Source organism: Neoarius graeffei, chromosome 16 (genome assembly GCF_027579695.1).
Source record: "Neoarius graeffei isolate fNeoGra1 chromosome 16, fNeoGra1.pri, whole genome shotgun sequence".
NCBI classification, from domain to species: Eukaryota; Metazoa; Chordata; class Actinopteri; order Siluriformes; family Ariidae; genus Neoarius; species Neoarius graeffei.
Window position 1 is genome coordinate 11,595,761 of NC_083584.1, and position 12,895 is coordinate 11,608,655.

At 44.8% G+C, this 12,895-nt stretch overlaps 1 protein-coding gene across 2 annotated transcripts in view; it reads left to right on the plus strand.

Annotated features, from left to right (window-relative positions):
- The window catches only part of LOC132900412 (potassium channel subfamily T member 2), a 349,331-nt gene that overhangs the window by 304,366 nt on the left and 32,070 nt on the right, over positions 1 to 12,895 (plus strand). For both annotated transcript variants that reach the window (XM_060942489.1, XM_060942490.1), the window contains exon 18: positions 2,826 to 3,076. In XM_060942489.1, coding sequence (XP_060798472.1) covers positions 2,826 to 3,076 — 251 coding nt within the window. The remainder of the gene's footprint in view (positions 1 to 2,825; positions 3,077 to 12,895) is intronic.

The following is a 12,895-nucleotide window of genomic DNA, read 5'->3' on the forward strand; positions in this document are numbered from 1 at the left end:
AAACAAGATTATAAGTTGTATATCGACAGTCTTATGCTGTATATTTAATATAATAGAACCACGAATGAAATTTATCACTTAATAAACATTAATATGCTGTAGACTGAAGGGTAAAACACTGTGGAGCGTGGGTTTGTAGGTTAATTTTCTAATAATTGCTCCCACAGTTGATTTCTTCACACCAAGCTGCTTACCTATTGCAGATTCAGTCTTCCCAGCCTGGTGCAGGTCTACAGTTTTGTTTCTGGTGTCCTTTGACAGCTCTTTGGTCTTGGCCATAGTGGAGTTTGGAGTGTGACTGTTTGAGGTTGTGGACAGGTGTCTTTTATACTGATAACGAGTTCAAACAGGTGCCATTAATACAGGTAACGAGTGGAGAACAGAGGAGCCTCTTAAAGAAGTTGTTACAGGTCTGTGAGAGCCAGAAATCTTGCTTATTTGTAGGTGACCAAATACTTATGTTACCGAGGAATTTACCAATTAATTCATTAAAAATCCTACAATGTGATTTCCTGGATTCTTTCCCCCCATTCTGTCTCTCATAGTTGAAGTGTACCTATGATGAAAATTACAGGCCTCTCTCATCTTTTTAAGTGGGAGAACTTGCACAATTGGTGGCTGACTAAATACTTTTTTGCCCTACTGTATATATATGTGTGTGTGTGTGTGTGTGTGTGTGTGTGTTATTTACCAGCTGGGAGGTCCATATGGTGAAATACCGTGACTGAGGTCTTGAAAGTACTGAGCGAGGCCCTCTGGGCCAAGGTCAGTTTTCAAGGCCGAGGTCACAGTATTTCACCATACGGACCGACCTTAAGCTGGTAAATGATATATTTTTTTTTCTTTACCAAATTCTAACAGAAAACGAGATCGCCCGAAAGGGAAAACCAAGCCGAGCCGCCATTTTGAATCCTCATTCACGGCTGTAATGCAAATTGCTTCCTCCTCGGTATACAAGTGCACTTCCATGGCAGGAAAAAACTACATTTTGCCGCCTATGTAGTCCCCTATTTATACAAAATTGAGTCATTCAGGATTCAGCCATGTTTTTGCTCAGCGTTAGCAACAGTTAGAGGTTTTAGCTTTCTCCTGAAATGTTTTCTTTTATTTCTTCTTCCTCAGGGTAGTAAAACTCACTTTCGCTGTGAACACTGTCGTTATCGCTATCCATGCTGTAAAATTAATGCTATTCTCCTGAGAAATGCTGGCAAAAATTTAAGATTTTTGATAATCTTATAAATAAATCTTATAAAAAAGACAAATGTTGACAAAAAAATTCTACTATGTTTGTTGTTGTTGTGAATGAGCGAGTCGCCAGAGGTCTGTAACCGGGGTCCGTGCCATAGGATACGGACCCACTCACCAGCCAATCAGAGCGCAGGATTTGGACCGCGAAAAAAATGAATATATTATTTACCAGCTTAAGGTCGGTCCGTATGGTGAAATGCCGTGACCTCGGCCTTGAATACTGACCTCGGCCCAGAGGGCCTCACTCAGTACTTTCAAGACCTCGGTCACGGTATTTCACAATTTGGACCTCCCAGCTGGTAAATAACATGTATATATGATATTACATGATTGCTCAAAGATATGAATTTTATCTTCGAGTGGTGAATGTGTATTTCTCGAGTCAGTGAAGCGAACAAGTGAAAATATTTTCAACACGAGAAGATAAACTTCACATCTTCATGCAACCATGTAATGTTCTTTATATTATATGGACACATCCACAAAGAAAAAAATGAAAAGAATTTTAATTTTGAACCGGTTCGCCATTTTGACAAAGCACATCTAGTCAGAGGGAAAACACTGGGAGTGACGTCATCAGAGTGAAATATTGGAAATTATTATACATACAGCACAGGACATTTTTTCGATGGAATAAAAACATGTTCTATTCTCTTCTAGCAAGTTTCATTCATTTGGTTTGATAGCATGCAATATTGTTAGCATATCGCTTATCCTACGTGTATTACATCACTCTACCCAATGGAGAATGAGCGTTGAATATGGTTTACGATATTGCATGGCTATCAAGACAACATGATGTCACATGTCGGAGACATAAAACTTCTGCGCTAGCGAGTGAGCGACTGTGACAATTTGTAAACAGACATGGCCGCCAGGTTTGCTTTATTAAATACGGAAGATTTTTGAGAAAATTTTGAAAGAGAAAGATGCGTTGAACACCCGAAAGGAATGTGTATTAATAATAATAATGATGATAATATTGGCTGGCTTTTTTTGTGGTATATCAGATATATTCCATTCAGCTACTCGTCTTCGACTCGTTCAATATCATGCTAGCTGAATGGAATATATCTGATATACCACTCAATATTATTTCAATGTGTCACTCAGATCTGTGATGTATTTCATATGAAAAATATGAGTTTTTCAATACAAGAAGATAAACTTAATATCTTCAAGCCAATGTATGATTTTTCTTTTTATTATATCGACACATTCACAAACAAAAAGTCCCCAAATTTATCAAAACAATTCATCAATTTACTCGTGAGTGACATATAGAAATTTATGTCCTGGTTTTGGTTCTCCGTGTCCCGGATGGAGCTCGTATGAAAAATACGAGTGGCGTATTTCCCAGTAAAACACTTGTGTCGATATAATATAACCTGATCCATTTACAAAATGATCGGCAGGCGTTGTGGGTTTCTTTCCCTATAAATTTTCACAGTAGTGTCAAAGAACAAAATTATGCACATTTAATATCATTACTTTAACGACAATATGGCATTTCATCTCTACATCAAGCACAGTGTCCGTGGACCTCAGTGTGTGTGTTTGTGTGTATTGACTGACAGATACGGTGTGTGCCTTCTTGCCGTACGGAGACTGGACACGGCCAACATCCTGCTGAACCCTGGGCCATGCCACATCATGGGTGCTTCTGACATCTGCTTCTACATCAACATCTCCAAAGAAGAGAACTCCGCCTTCGTCCGGGGCCACAGAGAAGCCACCAGGGGCTCTGGGGACAGCTCCAGAGGCGTACCGCAAACCATCTACCACGGACTCACACGTCTGCCTGTCCACAGCATCATCGCCAGCATGGGTCAGTCATGGGTTAACGATTATGTATTCATGTCGCATAACATCTACCAAAATGTGGTGTTTCATAAGTTGTTTTTATCTGGCCTGAGAACTTTGACATGTTCCACAGAGGAGATAAGAAGGTCCATTCTTAGTTATGCATGGAATAGGGCTATTTACTGTATTTTTATTATTTACTGTTTGATCTCAAACGCATTAAGAAGGCAAGAAACTTGTCCACTAATTAATTTTTGATGAGGCACAGCTGTTAATTGAAAAGCGTTCCAGGTGACTACCTCATGAAGCTGGTTAAGATGATGCCAATAGTGCAAGGGCGTAAGTTTGGTATTAACATTGGTGGGGACATAAACCCAATGCCAACCCCCAGTGGTGCCAACTTCAGGTCAACATTAGAGGGTCACAATATTTTGCTCCATTGTGTTCCACCAAGGGCGGCACGGTGGTGTAGTGGTTAGTGCTGTCGCCTCACAGCAAGAAGGTCCGGGTTCGAGCCCCGTGGCAGGTGAGGGCCTTTCTGTGCGGAGTTTGCATGTTCTCCCCGTGTCTGCGTGGGTTTCCTCCGGGTGCTCCGGTTTCCCCCACAGTCCAAAGACATGCAGGTTAGGTTAACTGGTGACTCTAAATTGACCGTAGGTGTGAATGTGAGTGTGAATGGTTGTCTGTGTCTATGTGTCAGCCCTGTGATGACCTGGCGACTTGTCCAGGGTGTACCCCGCCTTTCGCCCGTAGTCAGCTGGGATAGGCTCCAGCTCGCCTGCGACCCTGTAGAACAGGATAAAGCAGCTAGAGATAATGAGATGAAATGAGGTGTTCCACCAAAAGAGTATCCATCATCTCTCTAAAGTCTAGACTTTTAAAATTTGAAGTTCAGAACTGTAGTAATTCATGAATAATAATAATATGCAGTTAATTTGATTAATTGCAAATCTTGCATGTGATGATTTGCAAATTGGTAGAATGAGTTAATGTGGTTTACAAGCGAATACCGCACTGACTGTCGGGAGGGTGTATGTTCCTTTCCCTCATAAATGGAAGTAAAACAAATCCGGAGCCTTAAACATGGCGTCCCATGAGGCTGGCAGGGGGAGTCGGCTCTCTTCTGTGGGATCTTTAACTAGTTTTAGAATGCTAGTTTAAGGTGATATGTGATTGAGCTAACAGTAAAACAGGATGAGGGTTCGAGAACTTTTTTTGACACATTGAAAGGTTGCAGTTTTACTTGGCAACACAGAATGTGTCTGAATTCTGATTGGTGGTTGTTATATTATTTCCCTTTTGTTGTCTTCTTGAGCCGAGAGAGGCAGGAGTGACCAAAAATTTCTGATCAAGAAGGTGGAGGCTGTTATGCTTATTACATGAATGTTTTATTTGATTAAAAGGTGTCTGGGCCACGAACAATGTCCACATCGCCATCGGGTTGTTGTTTACATGTGTCATGTTACACGAACTCGGTCAGGGCTCTAGTCTGCAGATCTTAACTAAAGCACTTCAAATTAAGGGTTAGCGGGCTGCTAAAGTTTGCAGGCACTTCACAAGCAAGACTAGGTGCAAAATTAGTTTTTTGACATGATTTAATAATGTCTTTGTGACCTTAAGGAACACCAGTTGTTGTCAGTATCAAGTCAGATTGGAGTCTCATCACATCGCTCCTGTAGAGGACGGCCCCATGAGGACAGTTGAAAGTCGCACCTGGAGGACGCTCTGGACTCGTACAGTAATGCTTTTATGGCTGAGGACTACAGTTGACTTGCTAACTTTAGGACTGCAGTTGTCATGAACAGTTTTGCACTCAAGTTTCCATCACTGAAGAGTTTATAACATCAACAAAACTGACTTCATGTTAAAACTGTTAATGTTATAGTCATGTTGTCTGTTGTTGCCCAAATGAGGATGGGTTCCCTTTTGAGTCTGGTTCCTCTCGAGGTTTCTTCCTCATGTCGTCTGAGGGAGTTTTTCCTTGCCACCGTCGCCACAGGCTTGCTCATTGGGGATAGATTAGGGATAAAATTAGCTCATGTTTTAAGTCATTCAAATTTTGTAAAGCTGCTTTGCGACAATGTTTATTGTTAAAAGCACTATACAAATAAACTTGACTTAACTTATTTACATGCAACACAAACTTAGAAAACAGTCATATTCGTATGTTGTTGTCATTTTTACATGCTGAATATGAACTGTTGTTAACTGATTAATTTTACAAGCTAATCTAACGTTACATTCCTCAAGGACAGTTTGCTAGCTTACTAGTGAGCAGCCGGTCACTGCACTGCAACCGCTCTTGCTAATTGACATGGTAGGCAAAATGCTTGCTGTTTTTGCGGCCACACCCCCAGAGTGAATAGTCATGAGCAAATTTTGCGTGGTGTTTCGCCCAGTGGAAACCTACAGTAACCATTTGTGTACCACGCACGGAGAGTGATTTTTTTTTTCTTCAATCAGAAATATTGGTAGGGACATATCAGCCGTCGTTTGATATTGGTAGGGACCCGTCCATACCCAATTATACGCCGATGCAGTAGTGTGTAAAGTGTCAAGGGAAATGGTGGATATGCTGAAGAATTTACAACCCCGATTCCAAAAAAGTTGGGACAAAGTAAAAATTGTAAATAAAAATGGAATGCAATGATGTGGAAGTTTCAAAATTCCATATTTTATTCAGAATAGGACATAGATGACATATCAAATGTTTAAACTGAGAAAATGTATCATTTAAAAAGAAAATTTAGGTGATTTTAAATTTCATGACAACAACACATCTCAAAAAAGTTGGGACAAGGCCATGTTTACCACTGTGAGACATCCCCTTTTCTCTTTACAACAGTCTGTAAACGTCTGGGGACTGAGGAGACAAGTTGCTCAAGTTTAGGGATAGGAATGTTAACCCATTCTTGTCTAATGTAGGATTCTAGTTGCTCAACTGTCTTAGGTCTTTTTTGCCGTATCTTCCGTTTTATGATGCGCCAAATGTTTTCTATGGGTGAAAGATCTGGACTGCAGGCTGGCCAGTTCAGTACCCGGACCCTTCTTCTATGCAGCCATGATGCTGTAATTGATGCAGTATGTGATTTGGCATTGTCATGTTGGAAAACGCAAGGTCTTCCCTGAAAGAGGCGTCATCTGGATGGGAGCATATGTTGCTCTAGAACCTGGATATACCTTTCAGCATTGATGGTGTCTTTCCAGATGTGTAAGCTGCCCATGCCACACGCACTAATGCAACCCCATACCATCAGAGATGCAGGCTTCTGAACTGAGCGCTGATAACAACTTGGATCGTCCTTCTCCTCTTTAGTCCGAATGACACGGCATCCCTGATTTCCATAAAGAACTTCAAATTTTGATTCGTCTGACCACAGAACAGTTTTCCACTTTGCCACAGTCCATTTTAAATGAGCCTTGGCCCAGAGAAGATGTCTGCGCTTCTGGATCGTGTTTAGATACGGCTTCTTCTTTGAACTATAGAGTTTTAGCTGGCAACGGCAGATGGCATGGTGAATTGTGTTCACAGATAATGTTCTCTGGAAATATTCCTGAGCCCGTTTTGTGATTTCCAATACAGAAGCATGCCTGTATGTGATGCAGTGCCGTCTAAGGGCCCGAAGATTACGGGCACCCAGTATGGTTTTCTGGCCTTGACCCTTACGCACAGAGATTCTTCCAGATTCTCTGAATCTTTTGATGATATTATGCACTGTAGATGATGATATGTTCAAACTCTGCAATTTTACACTGTCAAACTCCTTTCTGATATTGCTCCACTATTTGTTGGTGCAGAATTAGGGGGATTGGTGATCCTCTTCCCATCTTTACTTCCGAGAGCTGCTGCCACTCCAAGATGCTCTTTTTATACCCAGTCATGTTAATGACCTATTGCCAATTGACCTAATGAGTTGCAATTTGGTCCTCCAGCTGTTCCTTTTTTGTACCTTTAACTTTTCCAGCCTCTTATTGCCCCGTCCCAACTTTTTTGAGATGTGTTGCTATCATGAAATTTCAAATGAGCCAATATTTGGCATGAAATTTCAAAATGTCTCATTTTCGACATTTGATATGTTGTCTATGTTCTATTGTGAATACTCGTCTCGTCTTCTTCCACTTTATCCGGGACCGGGTCGCAGAGGCAGCAGTCTAAGCATGGAAGCCCAAACTTCCCTTTCCCCAGACACCTCGGCCAGCTCCTCGGGAAGAACACCGAGGCGTTCCCAGGCCAGCCGAGAGACATAGTCCCTCCAGCGTGTCCTGGGTCTTCCCCGGGGCCTCCTCCCGTGGGGACATGCCTGGAACACCTCCCCAGGGAGGCGTCCAGGAGGCATCCGAAAAAGATTCCCAAGCCACCTCAGCTGATTCCTCTCGATGTGGAGGAGCAGCGGGCTCTACTCCGAGCTCCTCCTGAGTGACTGTGCTTCTCACCCTATCTCTAAGGGAGCGCCCAGCCACCCTGCGAAGGAAACTCATTTCGGCCACTTGTATCCGCGATCTTGTTCTTTCGGTCATTACCCAAAGCTCATGACCATAGGTGAGAGTTGGAACGTAGATCGACCGGTAAATTGAGAGCTTCACCTTTTGGCTCAGCTCCTTCTTCACCACGACGGACCGGTAAAGCGACCGCATCACTGCGGAGGCTGCACCGATCCGCCTGTCGACCTCACGCTCCATCCTTCCCTCACTCGTGAACAAGATCCCGAGATACTTAAACTCCTTCACTTGAGGCAGGACTTCTCCACCAACCTGGAGAGGGCAAACCACCCTTTTCCAGTCGAGAACCATGGCCTCGGACTTGGAGGTGCTGATTCTCATCCCAGCCGCTTCACACTCGACTGCAAACCGCCCCAGTGCATGCTGAAGGTCCTGGTTTGAAGAAGCCAACAGGACAACATCATCCGCAAAAAGCAGAGATGAAATCCTGTGGTTCCCAAACAGGATTCCTTCCAGCCCCTGACTGCACCTAGAAATTCTGTCCATAAAAATTATGAACAGAACCGGTGACAAAGGGCAGCCCTGCTGGAGTCCAACATGCACTGGGAACAGGTCTGACTTACTGCCGGCAATGCGAACCAGACTCCTGCTCTGTTCGTACAGGGACCGGACAGCCCTTAGCAAAGAGCCCCGAACCCCATACTCCTGAAGCACCCCCCACAGGATACCATGGGGGACATGGTCGAATGCCTTCTCCAGATCCACAAAGCACATGTGGACTGGTTGGGCAAACTCCCATGAACCCTCGAGCACCCTATGAAGGGTATAGAGCTGGTCCAGTGTTCCGCGACCAGGACGAAAACCACATTGTTCCTCCTGGATCCGAGGTTCGACTATTAGCTGAATTCTCCTCTCCAGTACCCTGGAGTAAACCTTCCCCGGGAGGCTGAGAAGTGTGATTCCCCTATAATTGGAGCACACTCTCCGGTCCCCTTTCTTAAAAAGAGGGACCACCACCCCAGTCTGCCACTCCAGAGGCACTGTCCCTGACCGCCACGCAAAGTTGCAGAGGCGTGTCAACCAAGACAGCCCCACAACATCCAGAGACTTGAGATACTCAGGGCAGATCTCATCCACCCCCGGTGTCTTGCCACCGAGGAGCTTGCAAACCACCTCAGTGACTTTGGCTTGGGTAATGGATGAGTCCACCTCTGAGTCATCAGCCTCAGTCTCCTCAATGGAAGACATGATGGTGGGATTGAGGAGATCCTCAAAGTATTCCTTCCACCGCCCGACAATGTCCCCAGTCAAGGTCAACAGCTCCCCACCCACACTGTAAACAGTGTTGGCAGAGTACTGCTTCCCCCTCCTGAGGCGCCGGATGGTTTGCCAGAATTTCTTCGGGGCCAACCGATAGTCCTTCTCCATGGCCTCCCTGAACTCCTCCCAGTTCCACGTTTTTGCCTCCGCAACTGCCCGAGCTGCAGCACGCCTGGCCTGCCGATACCTGTCAGCTGCCTCAGGAGTCCCGGAGGTCAACATGGCCCGATAGGACTCCTTCTTCAGCTTGACGGCATCCCTTACTTCTGGTGTCCACCACCGGGTTCGGGGATTGCCGCCACGACAGGCACCGGAGACCTTGTGGCCACAGCTCTGAACAGCTGCGTCCACAATGGAGGTAGAGAACATGGTCCACTCAGACTCAATGTCCCCCGCCTCCCTTGGAAGCTGGGAAAAGCTCTCCCGGAGGTGGGAGTTAAAGACCTCCCCAACAGAGTGCTCGGCCAGACGTTCCCAGCAGACCCTCACCATACATTTGGGCCTGCCAGGTCTGTCCAGCTTCCTCCTCCGCCAGCGGATCCAACTCACCACCAGGTGGTGATCAGTTGACAGCTCAGCCCCTCTCTTCACCCGAGTGTCCAAGACATAGGGCTGGAGATCAGATGAAATGACAACAAAGTCTATCATCGACCTCTGACCTAAGGTGTCCTGGTGCCACGTGCACTTATGGACACCCCTATGCTCGAACATGGTGTTTGTTATGGACAAACCGTGACTAGCACAGAAGTCCAATAACAAAACACCACTCGGGTTCAGATCGGGGAGGCCGTTCCTCCCAACCACACCCCTCCAGGTGTCACTGTCGTCGCCCACGTGAGCATTGAAGTCCCCCAATAGCACAATGGAGTCCCCAGTCTGAGCACCCCTCAGTACCTCTCCCAGGGACTCCAAGAAGGCCGGATACTCTATACTGCTATTCGGCCCATAGGCACAAACAACAGCAAGAGCCCTCTCCCCAATCCGAAGGTGCAGAGAGGCGACCCTCTTGTTCACTGGGGTGAACTCCAACACATGGCGACTGAGCTGGGGAGCTATAAGCAAGCCCACACCAGCCCACCGCCACTCACCGTGGGCGACTCCAGAGAAGTGGAGAGTCCAGCCCCTCTCGAGGAGCTGGGTTCCAGAGCCCAAGCTGTGCGTGGAGGTGAGCCCGACTATCTCTAGCCGGTACCTCTCAACCTCCCACACAAGCTCAGGCTCTTTCCCCCCCCAGCGAAGTGACATTCCATGTCCCAACAGCTAACCGCTGTGTCCGGGGATCAGGTCATCGAGGCCCCTGCCTTCGACTGCCACCCAATCCACACTGCACCAGTCCCCTACTGCTACCTCTGTGGGTGGTGAACCCACAGGAGGTCGGGCCCACGTCACCTCATCGGGCTAAGCCCGGCCGGGCCCCATGGGCAAAGGCCTGGCCACCAAGTGCTCGCATACGAGCCCCAACCCCAGGCCTGGCTCCAGGGTGGGGCCCCGGCTGCACCATACCGGGCGATGTCACGGTCCTCGATGGTTTCTCCATAAGGGTTTTGGTGAACTGCTCTTGGTCTGGCCTGTCACATAGGACCTGTATGCCTTGGGAAACCCTAACAGGGGCATAATGCCCCCGACAACATAGCTCCTAGGATCATTCAAGCACACAAACCCCTCCACTACAATAAGGTGGCAGTTCTAGGAGGGGTATTGTAAATAAAAACAGAATGCAATAATTTACAATTCTCAAAAACTGATATTGTATTGTGAATACAATATCAGTTTTTGAGATTTGTAAATTATTGCATTCCGTTTTTCTTTACAATTTGTACTTTGTCCCAACTTTTTTGGAATCGGGGTTGTAAAATGTGAAATATATTTTGGTTTTTAACACTTTTTTTTATTTATCACATAATTCCATATCTGTTCCATGTGTTATTTCAGAGTTTTGATGCCTTCAGTATTGTTCTATAATGTAGAAAGTACAAAATACAGAAAAACTAATGAATGAATAGAGTAGGGGTGTACAAACTTTTTGACTGGTACTACATATTGTTAAAATTACACCTCCAATTCCAAAAAAGTTGGAATGCTGTGTAAATTGTAAATAAAAACAGAATGTGATAATTTGTAAATCATGGAAACCCTATATTTAATTGAAAATAGTACAAAGACAACATATCAAATGTTAAAACTGATCAATTTTTATTGTTTTTTGAAAAAATGTGTTCGTTTTGAATTTGATGTCGGCAACATGTTTCAGAAACGTTGGGACAGGGGCGTGTTTGCCACTGTGTTGCATCACCTCTACTTTTAACAACACTGTAAACGTTTGGGAACTGAGGAGACCAATTGCTGTAGTTTTGAAAGAGAAATGTTGTCCCATTCTTGCCTGATATACAATTTCAGTTACTCAGCAGTTTGGGGTCTCCTTTGTAGTATTTTGCGCTTCATAATGCGCCAGATGTTTTAAATAGGAGACAGGGTCAGGACTGCAGGCAGGCCAGTTTAGCAACTAGACTCTTACTATGGAGCCATGCAATTTTAATATGTGCAGAAAGTGGTTTTGCATTGTCTTGCTGAAAGAAGGAAGGCCTTCCCTGAAAAGATTTTGTCTGGATGGCAGTATATTGCTCTGAAGCATGTGTATATCATTCAGCATTCATGATGCCTTCCCAGATGTACAAGCTACCCATGTCATGTGCACTAATGCACCCTCATACCATCACAGATGCTGGCTTTTGAACTGTGCACTGATAACATGCCGGATGGCCCCTCTCCTCTTTAGCCTGGAGGATGTGGTGTCCATGATTTTTAAAAATAATTTCTACTTTTAATTCGTCAGACCTCGGGACAGTTTTCCACTTTGTCTCAGTCCATTGTAAAAGAGCTCAGGCCCAGAGAAGGTAGTGGTGTTTCTGGATATTGTTTATATCTGGTTTCAACTTGCATTTGTGGATGCAGTAATGAACTGTTTTTTCACAGACGATGGTTTTCTGAAGTGTTCCTGAGCCCATACAGTGATTTCCACTACAGACACGTGTCTGCTTTTAACGCAGTGTCTTCTGAGGGCCTGAAGATCACAGGCATCCAATGTCAGTTTTCAGCCTTGTCTCTTGCATACAGAGATTTCTCCAGATTCTCTGAATCTTTTAATGATATTATGGACCATAGATGATGTGACCCCAAAATTCTTTGCAGTTTTACATTGAGGAACGTTATTCTTAAATTGTTGCACAGTTTGCCCACGCAGTCTTTCACAGAGCGACGAACCCCTCCCCATCTTTACTTCTGAGAGACTCCGCCTCTCTGGGATGCTCTTTTTATACCCAGTCGTGTTACTGACCTGTTGCTAATTAACCAATTTTTTTTTTTAACATTATGCAACATTTCCAGTCTTTTGTTGCCCCTGTCCCAACTTTTCTGAAACATGTTGCTGGCACCAGAAAGTCTTCCCAACAAACTGACCATCTATTTTTATTTATTTTCAATAAATAAATGATATGATGGAATATTTATTGGATTTAAAACTCACCTTGTAGGACAGCAGTTCAAAAGAAAACACATGTTTGTACCTCCAGGACATAGAGTAATCATCTATTGCACTCATATCTTGTATTACACAGTAACTGTTAATGCAGTGGTTCTCAACCGGGGGGGCGCGCCCCCCTGGTGGGGCGCGGAGGTACTCCAGGGGGGTCGCGAGTAGGCTTCATGTATGGAGGAAAAAAAAAATCTGGGGCTAACAGGCTATAGTAGCTAAGCAGATGCAACACATTTACCCATGTCAAAATGCAGGACATTGGACTATTACATACAAATCAATACTATTATAAAATCTATCAACAATCTATCATAAAATCTTGTGTGTGTGGCCGCATCAGTCGGGGGAACTGTGATATGTTCCCAAGCCTTGCAGACTTTATCAGTAATGCAGGCACTTCCCACGATTTCTCATCTGTCTTTCAAGCAGCGTCAGAGCACCTGTCGGTAATGAGAAAACAGTTTGCGGCATACTTCACAGAGGATTATCGCTCTTTTGCGTGGGTTCGAGATCCATTTGTGTGTACTGCTGACGAACTTCCAGTTGACATGC